This window comes from Loxodonta africana, chromosome 1 (genome assembly GCF_030014295.1).
Source record: "Loxodonta africana isolate mLoxAfr1 chromosome 1, mLoxAfr1.hap2, whole genome shotgun sequence".
NCBI classification, from domain to species: Eukaryota; Metazoa; Chordata; class Mammalia; order Proboscidea; family Elephantidae; genus Loxodonta; species Loxodonta africana.
In genome coordinates, this window is record NC_087342.1 from 14,299,242 (window position 1) to 14,322,103 (window position 22,862).

A 22,862-nucleotide genomic window follows, 5' to 3' on the forward strand; every position below is an offset into this window, starting at 1 on the left:
AATTTTATGTTATATGCATTTTACTGTAATATTTTATAAAAAAACATTTTTAAAAAGTTGGGTACTGTAATTTCAAAAAAAAGTGAAATATCGCAGAAAAAAAGAGAGGAGGCAAGAGTTAGTACTGATCTATGAGCATCTGTTTATACCTAACAGGCCGCAAGGAATGTCAGGTAAGATCTGCTACTCTGCCAAGAGGGCTCATGGCGTAACAGTCATTTTCTAAAATATCCTTACAGATATGGCACCATACTAAGCCATTTATCCAGCCACGTTTCAGGCTAATTGCTGGTGATAAGAGCAACATAAATATACCCAGCCACAGCCTTGCCTGACAAGATTTTATACACCAATCACCAAACAAGTTTTCTTCCCCTGTTACATACCTACAATAATTTTTAGTGGCCATCACTCTTTACTGAATCACCACAATAAACCCCTTAGCCATAAACAACTTGCCTTTCAGTGTAGCTATAAATCAGCCTCTGCGTAATCCACGAGATCCCCTCCCTCTGCTGATGAGGGAGGTGGAGGGCTGCAGTTCCCCACCCTGGTGCGCTCTAGGATCTTCACAAAGGCGCTTTACAGAATGCAGACGCCCAGGCCCACTCCCAGAAGTGCCCGGGCACAGCTGTGGTGTAAAAACTCCGAGGACATGCCTCAACTTCCCACACCTTAAGCTCTGTTGAGTTACTTGAGGTTAACCCACCTAGAAAGCTGAAGTCAGAGTCCTGGGCATTCAAGGTGAAAAATGGAGGCTGACACAACACGCTGTCTGTTGCACGCGGCAGTAAGCTGCAAAGACGCGCCTAGCACACTGCGGGACTGCTCCTTCACTGAACTGCATTGATAAGAATGAAGAGTCCTTTTTAGAAATTGTGTAATTCAATATGCTCATGTTTATTGTCCTGAGCATTTTTTTTTAACTGTTTAATTTGGGGGGGCAGGTTGAAAATATACACAATACATACGCCACCTTAACAATTTCTGCATGTACATTAATCGTTTCTGAACACAGCGCCCACCTGAACTGACTTCCCAGTGGCTCCTTGGAGCCCTTCCCCCCTCCCATCTCACAGCTGGAAGGAGGGAAGCGTGAAGGGGAGAGGGGCAGGAAAGACACCAGGAGAGAGGGGGAAGAAGAGCCAGCCAGAGACAGGAGGGAGAGGCAAGTGTGTGGGACAGGCCCCCTCCTGAGATCACCTGACAGATCACTAGGGGATCTGGGAGAGCGAGGAGGGTAAAGATGAAAACCAGTGATGTGTAAGGCCAGGACCCCAGACACATGGCCGAGAGGTCAGCTCTCCGGCCCCCTGACCGCTGACCCAGGAGCTGCATGCTTGCCCAGAGAGATACCAGTTAAGGGAGGGAGCGGCATGAGGGACACCTCTCTGCCAAGAGTCAAAATTCCTTGCAGAACCTGAGAATGGGAACTATAGCCCTGCCTTCTCACAGCACAGGGCAAGTTAAGGGTCTGGAAGTCAGTAGCATTCAGCAAATATGTGGCATCAAAACAGACAAGGTCCTGCACTCAGAGAGCTGGCAGTCAAGTGGAAAGAGCTAATTAAATACAACCACCAAGATAAAATCACAAACTAGAATAAGCGCTACAAAGCAAAAGAAGAGGACATTTCTAATTTGGATTCTTGGCATCCCGTGGAGCAAAGGCAGGGCCTGAGAGAGGCACAAGTCCACCCTGCTCACAGAGAGTCAGGTCTGGGCCCACCCTCCTCGGCTGAGATACCAGGGCCACCATACTTCCTCGCTGGCCGGAACCAGATACCAACTGGGAGCTAGTCAGGGGGACAGATGGGAACCACCCATGCTACACGGTGAACCGCTTACAATAAATAAAAGGGACTTGGCCAGGGGAAGAATGGAGACTATGGCATGTTAAGCGAACGAACAAACAGCCTTCCTATCTCCAAAAGAAAATGTGAAAACCTCGAAAATCCACTTAGCAAAAGAATGGCCCTTGGGCAGGAGTTTCATTTTCCTCCAGTTTTCTTGAGAAGAGAGGCCGTGACAGAGGTGGATTTGAAGAGGGATTTAAGGATGCTTGGGGTGCTTTTTAGTGTGTTGGTGGGTTCTGGGAAGCTGGGCTTTAAAAGTATCGCTGGAAAAGTTCTACCTGTTGTCAAGTCAATTCTGGCTCATAGCGACCCTATAGGACAGAGTAGAACTGCCCCATAGGGTTTCCAAGGCTGTAAATCTTTACAGAAACAGACTGGCACATCTTTCTCCTGTGGAGCGGCGAGTGGGTTTGAACTGCCAACCTTTTGGATAACAGCTGAGCGCTTAACCACCGTGTCACCAGGGCTCCTTGGAAACGCTCTACTAAGCACTAAGCTGCAGAGAAACTGCGGGGCTGACCTCCAGGACTGCCAAGAGGTGATCCTGATCCGTCCCCAGCAACCCTTCCCCTCCATCCCTGTCCCACTTATGCCACCATAAGACAGATATGAGGCAACCTCACCATCCAAGCTAAGCAAGCCTAATGCCACTTCTGGCCCCTCTTCTGGGCTCTGCTCTCGGCTCCCACTCACTCACCCATAAAACTACCTGGGGGCTTTCATAGGTGAACGTCTGGTCATAGGAGCCTTCTCTACTCCCAAACACTTCAGCACCATCTTCCTCCAACATCATCGCAGGCTCAGGAAATGAGAACTCATTCTGACACTCACGTGAGCCAGACACTGTGAGGGAAGGAAGGCCCGCAAAAAAAAAAAAAAAAAAATTCATTCCAAAACCAAATTGAGACAACAGCTTGAGGGCAGCTGTGCCTTATACAGCTTTTGACGGCACCATAGGACAGACCCACCACTAGGCACAAATGTGAAAAGAGCACTGGATTTGGAGTTAGAGATCTGGATACGGATAGCTAAGCTACTAGCTGTGTGACTTGAATGAGGTCACTTAACCTCTCTGAACCTCTCTTTCTTCCTCTTTAAAACAATTATCAGCAACATAGGTCCACAACTCATCTCATAGCTGACAGAGGACTCTCACATACATAAACTTGTCTCGGCTGCCTGAAAGAGCCTGTCAGGTAGGAATCTCTTATGCCCAGTTTGTTGTTGTTGTTAGTTCCCATGGTATTGATTCCAGCTCATGGTGACCCCATGCGTGCAATGCAGAGCTGCTTCACAGGGTTTTCATGGATGTGACCTTTCAGAAGCGGATCACCAGGTCTGTCTGCCAAGGTGCCTCTGGGTGTTTTCAAACCACGCACCTTGTGTCTAGTAGTCGAATGCACAGGTGGGGAAGCTGACTGAGAGGTTAAAGCAACATGGCCAGGATCATACAACCAGTGTTTTCTCCCGGGCCTCCAGGCCCCAAAGCCAATGTATGCCCCCTCTTAACCCATCGCCTCCTCAGAGCTGCTGGAAGAAGCAAATGAAGTCACACTTGGAAGACTCCTCTGTTATCTGTAAAATGCTAATCAAATGCCAAAGGTCGTATTCCTGGCTAGTACTCGAAACACTGTCCAATTGAGGTCTCGACCCTGGCCACACATCAGAATCACCTGGGGATGCCCAAGCAAGCCTCATCCTTTGACAGTTTGACATAAATGGCCTGGGATGGGCCATGGGGGCATTGGTGGCTCAGTGGTAGAATTCTTGCCTTCCACTCAGAAGACTAGTGTTCGATTCCCAGCCAATATACCTCATGCACAGGCAGCCACCGCCTGTCTGTTGGTGGAGACCTGTGTGTTGCTAGGATATTAAACAGGTTTTAGCAGAGTTTCCAGGCTAATATAGACTAGGAAGAAAGGCCTGGCAATCTCCTTCCAAAAATCAGCCAATGAAAACTCAATGGATCACAATAATCTCATCCGCAACCAATCATGCGGATGACACACGACCAGGCAATGTTTCGTTCTGTTGTGCATGGCAGCTAATAACAGCGGGGTGGGCCACAACATTGGTATTTTTTCAAAGCTCATCAGGGGATTCAAATCTACAGCCAGGGTAGAAAAGCCCTGATCTAGCCCTCCCTCTCCCCAGCCCCTCCACCACCCATAGGATCACTTAAAGGTAACAGGCCCCCCAAGAGGACACAGGGACTCTCAAAGGGACCAGGGCCTGGCTGGGTCTTCCATTAATATGCAGTAAACTGTTCTCGGGCAAGGGGCATGTCTCACTCCTTTGGATACATGTCCCCAACCACCCTTCACACAGGGCCTCCGCACAGTAAGCAAGTGTTGAGTTGAACTACAGTGAATTTTCATGTCTGAGCGTAGCGGTGTGGGAAAATTCCATTAGGCTAAATTGGAGAAATGCTGCAGAGGTGCCACCTTAGAGAACAAGGTCTCTGCGGAAACTAGTAGAAACAGATTTGACTAATCGTGGAGTCCTCCACTGACCAAGTGAAGTTGCACGGCCTCACCAAGAAGTTGGCACGCCCTTTGCTGTTGTCAGGTGCCGTCGAGTCAGCTACGACTCATGGTGACTTTATGTCCTTCAGAATGAAACACTGCCCAGTCCTGCGCCATCCTCACAATCGTTGCTATGGTTGAGCCCATTGTTGCAGCCACTGTGTCAATCCATCTCGTCAAGAGTTTTCCTCTTTTTCGCTGACGATCTACTTTATCAAGCATGACGTCCTTCTACAGGGACTGGTCCCTCCCGATAACGTATTCAAAGTACGTGAGACGAAGTACCTCACCATCCTCACTTCTAAGGAGCATTCTGGTTGTATTTCTTCCAAGACAGATTTGTTTGTTCTTCTGGCAGTCCATGGTATATTTAATGTCCTTCACCAACACATAATTCAAAGGCATCAATTCTTGTTCGTATTCCTTACTCATTGCTCAGCTTTCACATGCACATGAGGCAACTGAAAACACTATGGCTTGGGTCAAGCGCACCTTAGTCCTGAAAGTTACATCTTTGCTCTTTAACACTTTAAAGAGGTCTTTTGTGGCAACGGACAATGCAATTCATCTTTTGGTTTCTCCACTGCTGCTTCCGCGGGCATTGACCGTGGATCCAAGTAAAGTGAAATCCTTGACAACCTCAGTCTTTTCTCCATTTATCATGATGTTGCTTATGGGTCCAGTTTTGAAGATTTTTGTTTTCCTTATGGTAAAGCGTAATCCACACTCAAGGCCGTGGTCTTTGATCTTCATCAGTAAGTGCTTCAAGTCCTCTCTGCTTTTAGCAAGCAAGATTGTGCCATCTGCATGTCACAGGTTGTTAATGAGTCTTCCTCCAATCCTGATGCTGCATTCTTCTTCACGTAGTCTGGCTTCTCAAGACTATTTGCTCAGCATACAGATTGAATAAGTACAGTGAAAGGATACAACCCTGACGCACACCTTTTCTGACTTAAACCACTCAGGATCCCCTTGTTCTATTCAAACGACTGCCTCTTGATCTATGTACAGGCCCTTTAGTCAGTAGTAATTTCTTTCAGACCTTCATTACAGCACACATGCACCAAATAGGGTCCTCATTTCTTACCCTATGACAACTTTGCTTTCTTCAAAGTCACAAGTTCTGCTGCCACTCTATAACAGAAGCTTAGAGATCTGAAGGCAGGACACAGTACAAACAAGAAAGAGGACAGAAAGCCCCACATTTTTAAGAAGTAAAAATTCCCATCATTCCTCTAATATGGTAACCAATCTCCTAGTGATGAACATATGTTATCAAATAGGGGTGAGGAGCCCAGAGTGGGGCTGGGGTTCTAAGTTTGCCTTAGGGTTCTACACCTGATGTATTTTTGTCCCAGTTAGTGGCCTCTCACTGTCCCTAGTGTTCAAGTCAAACCTGACTTAGAATCTTGGCTTCTCCACTCAGTTTGGATTCTCCAGGAAACAGACCCTGAGATAAGGATCTGAATCAATCCATCGCCATCAAGCCAACTCCGACTCATAGTGACCCCACAGGACAGAGGAGAACTGTCCATTAGGGTTTCCAACGCTGTAATTTTTATGGAAGCAGACTGCCACATCTTTCTCCCGCGGAACTGTGGATGGGTTTGAACCGCTGACCTTTCGGTTCGCAGCTGAGCACTTAACCACCTCACCACCAGGGCTCCAGGATTTAAGTACAAGTAGTTGACAGCTAGTCTCTGACTTACAACGGAGTTCCGTTCCGAGGACTTCGTCATCAGTTGGTTCTGACAGAAGTCAAACGGAAGGCGCCAGCAAGATGACTCCTCTATCTAGGATCAGTTTCTTTTAGCGGTTTTTGCTGTCATTAGACATGCAGCAAGTTGGGCCTCTGCACAATGACCCTTAGTGGGCTTGGGGTCCATTGAGGGTCCCTTTCATTATTGTTGCCTTTTATTATCAGTAACTTTATAAATCTGATCATTGTCTTTGGGGGTTGGAAACATTACATATAAACTTACGGATACATTTTAATGCATACGTGCATACATAAAAAAAAATACATAAATCATGAAAAAAGATGGTTGTAAGTGTGGTTCGTCATAACTTAAATACGTGGTAAGTCGGGGACTACCTGTATTTGGGAAGTGATCTTAGGACACACTAGTAGGGGAGTGGAGAAGTGAGACAAGGAAGGAAAGAAAGCCCAGAGAAAGGGTATGTTATCCAATTTGTCACCATTCCGGGGAACTCTGGGAGACAACGTAGAACACATGCCTAAGGGTTATTCCCCTGCCCCTATGGTCAAGGGACCCGGGTTATGTATCTGCTGGTACCCAATAGTCATTGGTTGGGAGCTGCTCTGGGAAGTGGCAACTCACCAGGACTTCTGACCAGAGAAAGCCCTCAGGTGCTAGCAGCTAGAAATCAGGTTGACAAGAACAGAAAGGTACTTGCCCAGGGGATATGGGCGGGACATTGAACTGTCTGCTATGCTCACTAGCTGCAGGACCTTGGAAAAGTTACTTACATTCTCTTAATCTCAGTTTCTGCAGTGGTGTGATAGACATAAAAATATCTTCTTCATAGAATTGATATCAAGATTAAATGACCCATGTATGTCAGGGATTAGCCCACCACCAAGCTTGTAGTAAAAACTCCATATATGCTCATTGTTTGTAATCAATATTCTCTATGAGCTTCCTCCTTTTGGACAGCGGTGATGGGAAGGAAAGAAACAAACATTTGGGGAAGAAGCCATACCTGGAAGGGCCCATTACCACTTCCCCATGGGTAGCCTGAAGCAAATGCTCTAGAAAGACTTTCAACAGACCCCTAGCTCACTAAGGGTCACTACACAAGTAGCCCAACCTGTTCCATGTCTAATGACAACAAAAACCCCTAAAAGACATGGATGCAGTCATCTCTCTGGTCCCTTCCAGCCCCAACATTCTATTTGATAAAGAATTTCTGATCCACATAGGGAATGAGATCTTAAAATATGCAGCCAGCCAATGCAACTTGGGCCGGCACTCTCTTCCCTGAGGGAGCCACCAATCAAATATTCCTGCCTAGATTCCTTTGAAGGAGCCCTGGTGGCACAGTGGTTAAAGCACTCATCTGCTAACTGAAAGGCCGGTGGTTCTAACCTACCAGCCACTCTGTGGGAGAAAGACGTGGCAGTGAGTGTCTGTAAAGATTTACAGCCTTGGAAACCCTACGGGGCAGTTCTACTCTGTTCTATAGGGTCGCTATAAGTCGGAATCAACTCGACAGCAATGGGTGTAGTTTGGTTTTGGTTTAAGATTCCTTTGGGTTAGGTCTACCCTAGAGGCAGGGGGTTAGACCTTGTGAAACCTCAAGTTCCACCCAGCCCTGCTAGATCTTCTGTCATTGCCCTGGTTTCTGCACTTGGACTTCTACACTAAGTGCAGTGGGGCTCCTTAGACAGAGACCAGGGCTTGCTCAGCCTGCCCACAGCATGGGTCTGAAGCAATGTTTCCTAAAGTTGTTCCGGCAAGCACTAATTCCCTCTGTATGCTCCTTGAAAAATGGTTCTGGGGTCAAATACGTCTGATAAAGGCTCTTGGCAAATTATAATACATATGAACATATTAAAAGCTCTGAAGTCCTACTGTAAAGAATTTAGTTAACCTGGTATTTTTAAACGTATTCGAGGCAGAGTGAGGTATATGTGGTTCAGTGTTAGAATTCTCACTTTCCATGCAGGAGACCAGCCAATGTACCTCATCCGTGCACAGCCATCATCTGTCACAAGAGCCTTGAGTGCTGCTATGATGCTGAACAGGTTTCAGAGGAGTTTCTAGGGTAAAACGGACTAGAAAGAAAGGCCTGGTGATCTACTTCTGAAAATCAGCCAATGAAAACCCAGTCTGATCCAGTCACAACTGGTCACAACAGTCTGATCCGTACCAGATTACGAGGACGGTGCAGGATCAGACGGCATTTTGTTCAATTGTACACGACGTCACCATGAGTCAGAGGCCGACGGCTAACAACATTTGACACAGAACTGTATGTATGTATGTGAAGCATCTATTAACACCCCTCCAGGGGACATCCTTTATGGGAGAATCTGGGTTACAGACAGTGTAAAGAACTGGGACCCAGTCAGAGTCATCTTTGTACACCCCCGCCGTGGCTTAGCACAGTGCCTGGTACACACTAAACTCAAACCAAACCCCTTGCCATCGAGTCGAATCTGACTCATAGAGACCCTAAAGGACAGAGTAGAGCTGCCCCATAAGGTCTCCAAGGCTATAATCTTTATGGAAGCAGACTGCCACATCTTTCTCCCGAGCAGTGGCTGGTGGGTTCGAACCGATAACTTTCCGGTTTGCAGCCGAGCACTTAACCACTGTGCCACCAGGGCTCCCTGGTAGACAGTAGGCACCTAATGAGCAACTGTGATCTAAATGAGTGGAGAGAAGGCTGAAAGAAGGACTTAATAACGGTTTTCGAGTCCGCAAAGTTACAGTATCGGCAGTGCCAGGGAACAGCACTTACATTGCAGCAGGGAAGGATTCTGGAAGCCCTGCTCAGACTTTAGGAAAACAGCCCACCAAACAGGCTTCCAAACCAAGCTGCGCTGCTCGCTGCTTCCTTCTGTGGAGGTGTTGGTCTAGCACTTCAGCACAGCCTGGAGTCTGCAGGCAGCCATCCACCCACTCAAGAACCCATCCGTCCGTCCGTCCGTCCGTCCGTCCGTCCGTCCATCCATCCATCCATCCAGTCATTCAGACTCTCACTGAGCACCTACTATGTGCCAGGCACTGCTTCAGACACAGGTCCCTCAGGCCCCTTCCAAAAGCCACACTGTACTGTGTGATAAAGCCCAGGAAGTTTTCAAGGAGAGGGGACAGGGGACCTTGAAAGCGTGGGGCTAGGAGGCCTCGAGCCCAGAAGCAGCAGCTCATGCACCTTCCCAGAGCAGGAGGTAGTGGAGGGAGAAGGAGGCTGGAGCTATCACAATCACGCTGACACATGAAGCTGGCCTAAAGAATAAAGCCACCACTGTCTCCGTGTGCTTGTTTGTCTCCCCCCCACCTTTTCCTGTGACTACATCCCATTGTTCCCAGACAGCATCCCTACCCCCACTTCCAAGTCCTTCCGTCCCCAGGCTCACATCTCCAACCTCCTCTTCCTTTCCTTGAGCCCTACTCCATCTCTCTCAAACCACCCCTAACTCCTTCCCTCCTGCTTTGCTCCTCCACACTCTGTACCACCCACTCTAGACATGGGGATCTCTATATTCTGTACCATCCACTCTAGACCCGGGGTGTCCTCAGTGTATTTCATCCCATTTACCAGACAAGAGAATGAAGAAACCAGGACTCAAACCTAGGTCCATCTTTCTATTGAATTGCCCCCAAATGGTGAGCCACAGACTGCTCTGCCTAAACAGGAACAGGGGAATAGGAATGGTTTGGGGGAGAGAGGAGAGGAGAATGTGAGCACGGGGTTGGAGCATCCCTCCCATCCTGCGTCATCACCACCATTTCCCAGTCGTCTCACATATCCACATCCTCACGAGCTCCACCTGGACACCTCCCTACGGGTCTGCATGTTTGCAGCAATTCTGCTTCTTCTGAACAGAGGCTGTGGGATAGGCACAATGAGAAAACACATCAGCGGACTTTAGGGAATAGCCACACTATTGCAAGACACTAAACCTGGGCAGTCTTCTTGACCAATGGTCCCAAACTTAAGCGTTGATCATCAAGATCATGTGGGGAGCTTTTTTTTTTTTTTTAATTGTGCTTTAAGTGAAAGTTTACAAATCAAGTCAGTCTCTCATACAAAAACTTATATACACCTTGTTATATATGCCTAATTGCTCTCCCCCTAACAAGACAGCACACTCCTTCCCTCCATTCTCTCTTTTAGTGTCCATTCGGTCAGCTTCTGACCCCCTCTGCACTCTTACCTCCCCTCTAGACAGGAGATGCCAACATAGTCTCATGTGTCTACTTAATCCATGAAGCTCATTCTTCGTCAGTATCATTTTCTATGCCATTGTCCAGTCCAATCCCTGTCTGAAGAGTTGGCTTTTGGAATGGTTCCTGTCTTGGGCTAGTAGAAGGTCTGGGGACCATGACCACTGGGGTGCTTCTAGTCTCAGTCAGACCATTAAGTCTGGTCTTTTCATGAGAATTTGGAGTCTGCATCCCACTGCTCTCCTGCTCCTTCAGGGGTTCTCTGTTGTGTTCCCTGTCAGGGCAGTCATCAAATGTAGCTGGGCACCATCTAGTTCTTCTGGTCTCCGGCTAATGTAGTCTCTGGTTTATGTGGCTCTTTCTGTCTCTTGGGCTCATAATTACCTTGTGTCTTTGGTGTTCTTCATTCTCCTTTGCTCCAGGTGGGTTGAGACCAATTGATGCATCTTAGATGGCCACTTGCTAGCGTTTAAGACCCCAGACCCTCTCCAAAGTGGGATGCAGAATGTTTTCTTAATAGATTTTATTATGCCAGTTGACTTAGATGTCCCCTGAAACCATGGTTCACGTGGGGAGCTTTTAAAACTAGACTCAAGCTTTTAAAAAGAAACAGATCCAGGCCTGGGCCCCACCCCAGATCTTTGGAAGCAAAAACTTCCCAGCGGGGTCTGGGAGTTCTGCAGGGTTCAAAAACCTCCCTGGCACTTATGATGAGCCAAGGTTGAGAATCCTTGATCTAGTGATCTGCCCAAACTTCCCCCAAGCAGACAATTTCCTTAGGAGCAAGCTAGGTAGACAGCCGCCCAGTCTCCACTTGAACACCACCATAGACAGAGAACTCACTACGCCAAGAAGCATCTGGCTTGACTGTTTCAACTCCAACTGTTAAAAAAGTTAGTTCCTACCTAGAACTGCGATCTGTCTACTATTTTCACGCATTTGCCCCAACCCTGCCCCAACCAGTCGCGAACAAGTTTAGTCCCTTCTCTAATATCTGGTAACAGGGATCCCAACAATACTGCCTTGCCCATTCCATTGGGTTTTCTCACATTGCTATAGCCGGCTCTTCTCTCACCTAAAAATCCCGATTCTGTCAAATGTTCTCTCAGAAGTCACGGTGTCCAGTCCCTTACTGACCCGGCCACCCACCTCTGAATTCTAGAATCAAACCCTGATTGAGGAGCCTCAGCTGTCCCATGAACTGGGTGCGCCCATAAGCCTAAGCAAGATTCCAACAGCCACTCCAAAATGCGGGCTGACATTCAGCTTACAGTCCATTAACCCGTAATTTTGTTCTTGATGTGGTAAATAGGGACCATTCCTGTCCTGCCTTTGGACACTGTCTTTAAAAAAGAAAAGAGAAAGTAGGGCTTTCCAACTGCCTCCATTAGGTCCTGTGTTTGGGAGAGAATGTTGGTTCTTCCCCCATTAGCTAGCTACCTCCATCTGATAAGATGTGTGAGAGAAGGCTATGCTAAAACAAAACTTATGTAACTGTACCCAAAGGACTGATGGGCACAGCTATGTCAGAGCTCCTGGAGCAAACTGCTCCCACTCCCAGCACAGGCTACTCTCCTGGAAAGTCAACAAGCAAACCCCGGACCCATCACAAGATAGTTCACTGAGATGCCACATGGGCAGCAAGAGGCTTGCGGCCTCCCTCACGGCCCACCCCATCTTTGGCTGGGACCAGGATGACAGGTCCATTCACGCCTGTCCAGAGAAGAGGGGGCCCAGCCCAAGTCGGGCCACAGCCCTGCCTCAGCTGCCAGCACTCTGACGGAGTCACTGAGGGAATGACGCATGGCTGGGGCCTGCCTGTACAGGCCTTCTAAGCTAATTGTTAAAACTCTTCTGTGTGCTTGAGTGGGTTTCCTTGGATGGGATTTAACACATCGTGGGCTCCACAGCACACAGACCTCACGCTCTTACTCCAGTCAAAACTCAGACTGAAGCATGAACACCGAACATTCCCGTCAACACAGCAACTGTGCACTGTGCTCCTCAGCTGAGTCTCCGCCGTCCCTGAAGTACTCCCCACAGGGACGGAGGTACCCCCGGGATCTAGAAGATGACTGGAAGCCATGTTCGACCCCCACCCCCAGCCGCTGTCTCCCCTCCAAGCACCCCCCACCCAGCTGCCTAGAGCAGAAGGCAATGTCTAAGTAATCGACAACAATTAGCATGTATAATTGGCAAATACAATCAGCCTTGAGGGAAGAGAAGTGGGCCCTCCGCATCTCCAAACTCAAAGCCAACCCCACGCCCCACCTGCTGCTGCCCTGGAGTTGACTGCGGCCAGATTTCTTCTGTCCAGAAATGCGAGGGCTGGGGAAGTAATTGATGGCAGATGATGTCCAGGCCAATGGGGCAGAAGCACGCCCTCCTCTACGCCGCCCTGCAACAGGGAGACAGCCCCTGCCAGCGGCACACATGGGGCGGCCACAGTGGTCCCCCGGAGAAGTCTCTGGGCCAAGTTACAGGGTGCCTCTGGGAAGGCTGAGCAGGTGGGGGAGGAGGAGGGATTCTTGAAAAGAAAGAGTGGGACTCCATGGGGTCAGGGGAACTGACCCCCTTACTGCGGAAGGAGGGCGGGGGAAGCCTGTGCCTCCAGAGCACTCTGCGGTGAGAGCCAGAGGTCGAGGCTGGCAGGGCAATTAAGGCCCAGAATGAGAATGGCAAAGAGCCAGGGGTAGCCAACCAAGAGCCAAGAATAAACAGGACAGAGCTGTACCAGATCTCCTTTCAAAGTCAATACAAAGGCTTCCCCTGGGCCCACCTCCATCATCCCTGGTGGCCCATGTGACAGACAGACAGATATACACACACATACACACACACACCCCTGGGCAGCTGCGGCCGTCCATTCGTGGTCTGCCTTCCCACCCCACTCCCCACGCTACAGACACACGTGTTCACAGTCATGGAACATCACCCACATGGGCCTGTGCCTTTCTGCTCTCTGGAACAACCAGTGACAGGCAAAGGTTCAAACAGGCACAGAGGACGAAGGCAGGAAATCAAAAGGGTTAGGGGGAAGAGAGGAAGGACCCAGAGAAAGATACTGGGTGTCGGGGGATGGATGGTCCCACACAGAAGGGCAGGCAGCCTCTGACGGCTCTCCTCACACGGGGTCAGGATCGTCTCCGTGTCAGGCAGGTGTACTGTGACTGCGCAGTAATAATACCCGACGTGTGAACAGGACCCTACTTCTCAAAGACTGTTCCTAACCGTGATCACCTCCTGTGGTAACACTGCTGCTGACGCCGGGAGGTGGAGAGGCTCATCTCCGTGGCCAGCGGCCACTCCTACCCCCACAGGGCCCCAAAGACGTTCTCTCCAAAATAATCCTTCCCAGCTAAGCACAGAGAATAGTTGTGTGTGTGTGTGTGTGTGTGTGTGTCTGCGTGCTGACGCTTTATGTAGCAGAGTGGGATACAGTCAAACAAAAATGAAGTTCCCATGGCAACAGGCTCCGGCATCACCGCGGCCTATTAACACAAGTGAGGAATGTGTTTGGCAGATGCTCGCGTGTTATTTATGGTATGGGTGTAGCAGAGGGACTTCTAACAGGCAAAAAAAGAGGAAAAAAAAAAATAGTCCTGTGATGCTCCTACTGTACCCAGCGAGGAGACAGCAGAGAGACAAGAGCGCAGGAGGAGAGGCTGAGAGGCTGCGCCTGGGGAGTAAGAGATGGAAAAGCAGAGCGAGAAGAGAGCTGGGCACAGAGCAACAGGGCAGGGGGGAGGAAGGAAGGAAGAGAGGATAGGGCAGGCAGAGAGAGAGAGAGAGCAGACGGGAGTGAGGGGGAGAGCGTCAGATACCAGGCAAAGAGAAAGCAGGGGAAGAAACAGCTCACAAAGGGCTGCCCCACCTTGCCTCCCGGTTCTCTCTTGAATAAAAACCATCAGGAGGCACTAATAAAGAAACGAAATCTCGCTCCTCCTGAGTGGAGCAAAAGACAGCGTCCCAAGCATAAAACGGGCTTGGGAGGAATAGAATACACGAGTGAAGGTAACCATATTGAGGAGCTGGGCCATGGGAGGGAAGGGACCAGCCTTGCAGGAGTAGAAATGAGAAAAATGCCAGGAATTTACTGAGTGCTTGCTTTGTGCCCAGAAGTCCCCGGGTGGTGGCAACAGTTAATAGGGTCGGCTGCTAACCGAAAGGCTGGAGGCTCAGGTCCACTCGAAGGTACCTCGAAAGAAAGGGCTGATGAGCTTCTTCTGAAAAATCAGCCACTGAAAACCCTACGGAGCACAGTTCTACTGTGATACACAACTGGCCACCATGAGTCGGAGTTGACTCAACAGCAGCTCAACACACATGTCCGAGGTTCCACGGAGGGCAATACTCAAAGCCCCAGTGTTAGACAGCATTCGCTGGCACCCCGTTTCCCTAGACACGTGTCTGCATCATGGATGAGAATGTGGCATCTAATCCAAGCCCGTCTCAAGCACCTGGCACTGGGGGATAGCCCGAAGCAGGGGTTGATGCTAAACTGTCTCACTAATATTCCAGCAAGGTGTGCTCAAGAAATACAAATTTTGTATCAAACATAATCAGAAAGGTAAACCAAATACAAACAAACAAACACAAAAGATACAGTTTTCTCTGAAGCCAAATAGAAAGGATTTTTAGCATCCCCTTGTCTTGGACCCTTCATGGCAAACTCTGGTGTTTTCCATAGAGCAGATCGGGAAAAGTTAAGTGTAAATCCACCCAAAATCCTACAGCCAAGCAAAGGTCTAAAGACCACAGTAGTTAGGAAAAAAAGCATGGGAGCCAGCGCTGATGGGGGATGGAGACAGATTTGCCCAAGGAACTAGAAGGGGTAAGTCAGACCCTCTGTTGCTGCAGGGGCATCTTCACGCAAAGGTGGGGTTGGGGTACCCCCACCCCGTTCAGCACTCCTTTCCCGGGATTTGACTGTAATCTCCTAAAATCATACATCTAGGATTGCCCAGGGCCATAATCAGATGCCGTGTCCCAGGTCTGGTTCAGAAAATAGCCTGAATGATCCTGGAAATCTGAGCATTCCATGAGAATGACATGCCCTTCCCTCTCTTGAAAAGCTATGTATCCACCCAACAACCTGCCTCTCAGCAAGTCGGGAACAATCCCCAAAGATACACCACCTAGCCGCAGCTCAGAAGAGTCTGAGGCTTCATAAAACACTAGCAGTAAGTAGGGGTAACATTCTTACCCTCCTAAATTCAAAGCTGATCGCTAGGTATTTTTTCTTCAGATCCCAGTTCAGAAAAACTTTAACTTAGCATTAACAACCCCACCTACACCACTCACTGGACCCCAACCAAAGTGGCAAGCTTTTACTAAGTCCCTACCAAGTACCCTCCACTGTGCAAGGCAAGGGAGAGAGGGTAGAGCAGGAAGAACACGTACGCCTCAGCATTCCTGCATCCAAGGAGCTTAAACCAAATGGGAGGCAAAACCAACAGACAGTACACAGGTAAACAAGTGTTCCACTCTGGGGCTCCAGCTCTGTTGTTAGCCGTGCAGGAGAGAGAGAGGCCAGCGTGGCTGGAATAGACGGAAGGGGCTCCTTGCAGGAAGCGAGGCTTGGGACAGAAGATGTTGGAACTGGAAAAGGCATTCTCTAGACAGGGAACCTGGGGCCCCAGAAAGGTTATATGTCCCAGTCCCCAAGTCACAGAGCACTTTAGAGGCTCAGCTGGAGCCCAGAACCCTGAAGCCCATGCCAGAGCTATTTCTCATGGGGGAGAACGATGTCCAGGAGGCCAAGGGACACAGGAGAACATCTCAAGAAAGACGTGGTTCTCAACAAGACCAAAGTCAGGAAGGCAGTAGAAGTGGGGAGAAGGCAGTGATGATGGAAGAGATGGGATACTGTCAGGAGGTATAAGCCCCAGGAGAGGGGTCTCTAGTCAAGAGAGATGTGCACAGCCAAGAGCTCACTTGACTTTTTAGCAGTCTGAGCAGCATGAAAACTAGCAAGCGCAGCAGGGGTCAATGGATTTAGTATGATGGAACCACAGACAACGGGACTGAAAAAGGGAGGAAGTTCGAATGTCAGAGGGGTCTGTTCCCCTAGCCTTCAGTGGTACCACCAGTTAACCAGGCAGGAGAAGTCTTTCCTCCTAAGCCCACCAGTCTAGGCCCGCTCAATAAGTCTGAGCAGGGATAAACAGCAATGACCTGCACCACCCACATGAAGGGTCATGAAGTCCAACACCAGCTTTCTGCTCAGGCCAGGGGGCTACTGCCACCACACACATCTCAGAGGCTCCTTCCCACCTTCACTGAAGGCAGCTTTCTGGCTCGAGGCACTTTGGTAAAGGAAACAAACTTGTCAGTCCTCCTTCAAGTCCAAGGATATCTCCAGCTCCCAAAGCCAGCCAGCCTCCCACAGGTGGCAGCCTTCTCAGTTCTATTTCTCAAGGAGCACCCAGGATCTCCCTTCCCCATCCCTCTATCCAGGACTGGGGACAAAAACAAGGGGTTGGCCCTCAGGAGGCTGTGACTGCCAGTGGGTCCAGCCACCTTGCAGGGGCCTTTGTATAGACACCTAAGTGCAGGGAGAGATGAGGACCTCTTCATACAATTTTCTTCGCTAACCTTCTTTCCTCACTGAAATCCCCACAATAATGGCTACAGTTTAGTGCATGTGTCCTACCGGCCAGGAACTGAACGTTACAAGGGCACAGCTTTTGTAAATGAAGACGCTGGGGCTCCGAGAGGGTTAAGAGGCTTGGCAAGCCATGTCTTTTCACCACTTAAAGGGTGAGGGTGAGACTTCTCTCTTGAGAGTCAGGCCAAGGCCTGCCCGCCCCACAATCCAGTCCCTGTGGCCAGGTAGGCCCCTACCTGCTTGAGCAGGAACTGGTCCTGAGAGTTGGCACGCAGGGCGATGGCCAGGTGAAGGGCAGACAGGAGCACCCCGCTGACCACCGCCGCCCGCATGCGCACCGGCAGCAGCGTATAGATGGTGTAGATGAAGAACACGGTCCACCAGATGCCCTCCGAGGCGCTGCGCGGCTGGGGCAGCAGCAGGCCCACCACCTGGACCGCCAGCACGACGGCGATGAGCGCGTAGCAGGCGAGGCCCATATGGTCTTGGTGGAAAGCGGCGCGGTTGCAGAGCACGGCCATGATGACGATGACGCCCACGGCGGTGGCCAGCACGGCCAGGTAGGGCAGCTGGAGCGGGGGCCGCGCCGCGTGGAAGGCCAGCATGACCAGACACACGAGCACCAGCACTGCCATGAGCATGGTGAGGCTGCTCTGGTTCAGGCGGAAGAAGTAGCGCTGGTACAGCCGCTCCAGCTTGTCCGATGGGAACTTCTTGGAGCGGAACACCTGCAGCAGGGCCAGGCAGCAGGCGCCCAGCGACAGCGCCGCGCCGGGACCCGCGTCCGAGCCCGCGGAGCTGCCGCCATCCCCGGACCCCTCGCCGTCCTCGACGGCGCCGGCCTCCAGGTCGTCGGTGGAGCGGCCCTTGCCCCGCCGCTCCTCCAGGCCCAGCTCCACCGAGCGGGGTCGCACCTCGGTGCCGCCGGCTGCGGCCGCCGCCGCCGCGGAGCCGCCGCCGCCACCCGCAGAGGGCGCCCGGGTGCTGCCCCCGCCTGCCGCGCCCCGCCGCTGCCGGCGGCTGCCCCGACCGCAGTCGTCGCCGCCGCGCTCCTGCCAGGCGGACTTGGAGCGGAAGCTGAAGCCGAAGCCCCCGGCCAGGGGGTCGTCGCCGCTCAGCGGAGGATCGTCGTCGTCGTCGCCGCGCCAGCGGCTGGCCAGGCGCTGCCGCTGCTGGGGGGTCACGGCCCCCCCGGGCTTCTTGGTGGAGCCGCGGGCCGAGCCCCCAGGGGGGTGAGGGTAGCCATTGGCACGGGGATCGGCCTCTCCCCACGCCGAGCGGTGTTCGGGGCCTCCCCGGGGCGCGGGCGCCGCCGCTGTCTGCGCCGCGTAGCCCGGGGGGCTGACGCTTTTAGTGCGGGACATCCCCCCCTCGGCCTCGTCGTCTTCTTCCTCCTCCCCCGAGGGTCGGGCCGGGGGTCTCCAAGGGGAGGGTGGACGGCCGAGCAGGGGGACCAGGCTGGGGTCACACGTCGGGGGCGGCCCGGGACCCTGAGCAGCAGCGGGGCATCGTGGCACCCCCGTCCTGAGCGGAGTAGGAGGGCTGCGGGAGAGCTAGCGGGGAGACGGGAGGTGAGAAGTGGCTGAGAATCCGCGTCCGGAGTCCCGGGATCCGAGACGGAGTTGGTTCCCAGCCGGGGCAGCGGGGACTGTACCGGCAGCTGCGCCCCGCGCAGAGGGAGGTCCGGACTCCCGCTCGCGTTGAGCTCGACCCGGGCCGGCGTTGCGACGAGGCGGGACGGAGAGGTGTCCTTGCGGGCGGCGCCTCCTCGGAGCTGACGGTGCCCGGGCGCGGCGCTCGGGGTGCTGCCTAAGCCGAGCTCAGCGGCGCACGGGGCGAAGCGGCGGCGAGGGCGGCGCGCCTGGGGTCCCGGCGCGGGGAGCGAGCGGACGCCCTTTGCCGGCGGCTGGCTGGGAGTGTTTGGGAGGTGCGGGCGCCAGCAGCATTATTTTCTCGCTAGGGGTGGGGAGGTGGGATGAGGGGTGGAGAGCACGCGGGAGGGGGCGGCGGGCGGAGCAACAGCTCCGGAGCCGGGTGAGGGAGGGTCCTGGAGCCCGAGGGGGGCCGTCGCCCGCGTCCCCCAGCCCCCGCGGCGACAGTGGGAGCGTGGCCCCGGCGAAAGTCTAGCCCAGCCTGGAGCGCGTCCGCGCAGGGGGCGGGGGCGAGGAGCGGCTCCTGCGGCGCGGCCCTTCCCCTCTCGCCTCCCCTCTCCCTCCAAATGGAGCGCGGCTGGCCCCGACCCACCGGTCCTGGACCCCTCGGCGAGCCCCAGGCTTCTGGCCACCGGCTGCGGGCCCACGGCGGCCGGGCGCGGGCGCGGAAGGACTAGGCGGAGGGCGGAATCCGGCGCAGCGCCGCCGCCGAGCTGCCCGGACGCAGACGGGCTTCTCCCGGAGACCACGGCATCCAGAGGTCCAGGGCCCGGGCTCAGGAGCGGCCAGCCAAGAGCGGCCCTCCGCAGAGCCGCTGCGCCGCGGGGGCGCTCCGGGGGAGCCCGGAGCAGCCGCGGGAGCCGAGCGCAGGGCGCGCCATGCACGCCTCGGGCCCTGCGCCGCTTCGGCCGCTCGCGCCGCTCCTCCCTCGTCGCCCGCTCGCCGCCGCCGCCGCCGCCGCCGCCGCCGCCGCCGCCGGAGCGCCCTCCGCATCCCCTCCTCCCGCCGCCTCCCCGCCCCCCGCGCCGCTCCGGCCTCGGCTCACAGCTCCGCGCGGCCGCCTCCGCCCTCGGCCCGGCCGCCGCCCCCGCCTCGGCGCCCCGCCGGCATCCTCAGGACCCGCCCGGGGGCCGCGGGGGTCCCAACGCCCCTTCCTCACCGAAGATCCGCGCCGCGCCCCCTCCCTCCCTGGCGCCTGGAGCTGAGTCCAAGCCGCGGTCCCTTCGCTGGACCTGGGCGGTGCGCGTCCTTCCCCTCACCACCCCCCCCGCCCTCTTGGCTTCCTGCGCCCCCCGCCCTAGCTCCCCTCTTTTGTATCCCCGGTGACTCCCTCTCCCCCCATACAACCCAACTTCAGCCCCGGCGCAGAGCCCCCCTCCCCCGTCCCGGCTCGATTGGCCTCTTCCTGAGCTGTCAGACTTGGGTCCCGCGCTCTTATTGGGCAATTCTCTGGCCGCGCGGCGGTGCTAAAGGAGGGCGCACCGGGCGGGGGTCGTCCAGGCAGCGACTGCAGCAGGGAGCCGGAGACCAGAGGGGCCGGAGTGCCCCCGAGAGCCAGACCCGGAAATGAACGGGGGAGATGGAGACTGAGGACCTCTAAGGCGCAGGAAGGCAGTGACGGAAAAGATGGAGATGCAGCGGGTGAGAGCGATGCAGCCAGGGCGGGGCGAGCAGGAACGCTTTGGTGGGCAGTTACATCCTGAGGGAGAGGGACTCTCAGGACAAGAGAGCCCCACAGCAGCACTAGGCGCACCTGGTGTTATAGAGAGCTCTGTGGCCATTAAACTTTTTATCTCATTTGATCCTCTCAATGGCCCTGTGATGTGGTGGGGAACGGGGGCCAGTGCGGTTATTCCCAGTTTACAGATGCGAATACTAAGGCTCTGAGAGTTTAATCAACTTGCCATAGGTCACACGGGTCTCCTGACTTACAACCCAAAGGTGTTCAGTCAGCACCAGGCTGACTTCCGGATCTAGCAAGCTGTTATAGGAAAGAAGGAGAAGAGTTGGGGGAACTGGGGGCTGGAGGGGTGGAATGACCAGGTACTTCTGCACAAGCACCATCAACAGAGGCAAGAGTGGGAAGAAGGACTTTCCTGCTGTGCCAAGAGCATCTAGGTTTGTGGAATGATGTGTCTTCAAAAAACAAACCGAACCCCTGACTTGTAGTGACTTTATAGAACACAGTAGAACTGCCCCATAGGGTTTCCGAGAAGCGGCTGGTGGATTTGAACTGCTGACCCTTTGGTTAGCAGTCAGGCTCTTAGCCACTAGGCCACCAGGGCTCCATGATATATCCAGTCAACCCAATTCTTCTTGCTCCTAAGCTATCTCGTCAGAGGTTCTGGTAGTCACCGGGAGGGGCGTGGGGACCAAACCGTCTACCCAGTGGAGGGGAAAACATCCCTCACGTTACGTTTTGTCATCCTCCAGCCCTCTCCCCAGACCTGCTGCTGCCTAGGAGCCTAGAGGTCTGAGTGTGCTTTTCCCCATCTCTCTGCCCATCATCTCTTTGGGAAGAAGATAACCCTTGCCATAGCAATAAATTGGCAGGAGAAAAATTCCAAGACAGCTGAATAAATTTAGCTGAGTGATCAGCTAAGTCATAAAAAGCAGCACAAATTTTGTCAACAAACGTTCGTTGAGCACCCGCTATCTGCAAGGCGCCGTGCTAGGTGCTATAGGGATGAACAAACTTTGGGCCATGCCCGCCAGGAGCTTACAGTCAGGGGACAGAGAAGACCAGCTAATCACTAACTCCAGTTCAGAGCAACACTCCACCAGTGTTAATGGAGGTCCAAACAGAGCATTCATAGAGAGAAGTCATGAATTCTTACTGTGAGGACCAAAAAGAGACGATGGAGGTGCAAGCAGGGAAGGACGAATAAGAAGAAAGAGGGTGGACTAATATTTATTGGACAACTGCTATATGTCTGTAGATACTTTATTGTCATCTAACCTTTTTGATGGAAACCCTGGTGGTGTAGTGGTTAAAAGCTATAGCTGCTAACCAAAAGGTCGGTTGGAATACACCAGGCGCTCCTTGGAAACCCCATGGAGCAGTTCTACTCTGTCCTATAGGGTCGCTATGAGTCGGAATCGACTCGACAGCAACGGGTTTGGTTTGGGTTTAACCTTTTTGAGGAAGGCATTATTCTTCCTGCTGTAAAGATGAGAAAACTGAGACTTACTAAAGACTTGCTCTAGGGCATACGTACCAGAATGGAACCTAACTTGCCCTCAACCATGCAGCCATGTAGCCAAGGTGATATGAGAAGGGACACTCAGGTCACAGGGAACTGTACTGACAGAAGCCAAATGGCCAGAGGTCTCAAGTTTATTGTGTTCCTTAACCCTCTTCTTTTCTCATTCTCTGAGCTCACGCAAGGAGATTTCTTTTAATTTTACGCAAATTTTTTTAAAAACCATCCTCTTCTAACCAAAGCCATGTATATATGTTTAATCGATGTAGAAAAACTAAAAAAGAGAGAAAAAAGAAAAGAAAACACATTCATAATCATACCACCTAGAAAGCACCGTTATCAATATCTTAAATTTTTTCTTAAAAAAGAGACTGTTACCCTACAAATAGTTCTATAGTCGGATTCTTTCTACTTAGCAAAATATTGTGGACACTTTTCCATGTCAATACATATTCATCCCCAATATCCTTTTTATTGTCTGTCTAGAATTCCATTGGAAACCCTGGTGGCATAACGGTTAAGTGCTATGGCTGCTAACCAAAGGGTCGGCAGTTCGAATCCGCCAGGCGCTCCTTGGAAACTCTATGGGGCAATTCTACTCTGTCCTATAGGGTTGCTATGAGTCGGAATCGACTCAACGGCATTGGGTTAGAATTCCATTGCATGGATATAGCATAGTCTATTTAACCAACCCCCTATTGTTAGACATTTTCCACTGTCAGAGCAGTTTGTGAAAAGTGTCTTCTCTTTGACCATTATAAACAATGAGCATATTTGTAGATAAAGCTTCACACACATCCTGAATTATATCCTTAGCAAAAATTCCTACAAGTAGAATTACTGGGTCACAGGGTAAAAACATTTTTCGCCCCTTTAAGGTATTTCTGAAGCCTGTATCTTCAGCACTTGCCTCCCTTCCCAGTTCCAAGCCTATATGTCCCCCTGGCCACTAGATGCGCCCTGGTACCCCCCAGCATCCCTGGCTCAATTTGTCTAAAGCTAAACCCACCTCCTGGGAAGCTTGCCACTCCCTCCGTTTTCCCTCCACTGGAGCGATGGTCAGCCCCTGAACTTCCTGATCTTAGAGTTGTGGTCTCTCCT

The 22,862-nt window shown here is 52.3% G+C and overlaps 1 protein-coding gene across 1 annotated transcript in view; it reads right to left on the reverse strand.

The window, feature by feature from the left end:
* The window catches only part of ADCY5 (adenylate cyclase 5), a 177,349-nt gene extending 159,079 nt beyond the window's left edge, over nucleotides 1-18,270 (reverse strand). The window contains exon 1 of the mRNA XM_003412959.4: nucleotides 17,143-18,270. Coding sequence (XP_003413007.2) covers nucleotides 17,143-18,270 — 1,128 coding nt within the window. The remainder of the gene's footprint in view (nucleotides 1-17,142) is intronic.
* Between the last annotated feature and the right edge of the window lie 4,592 nt (nucleotides 18,271-22,862).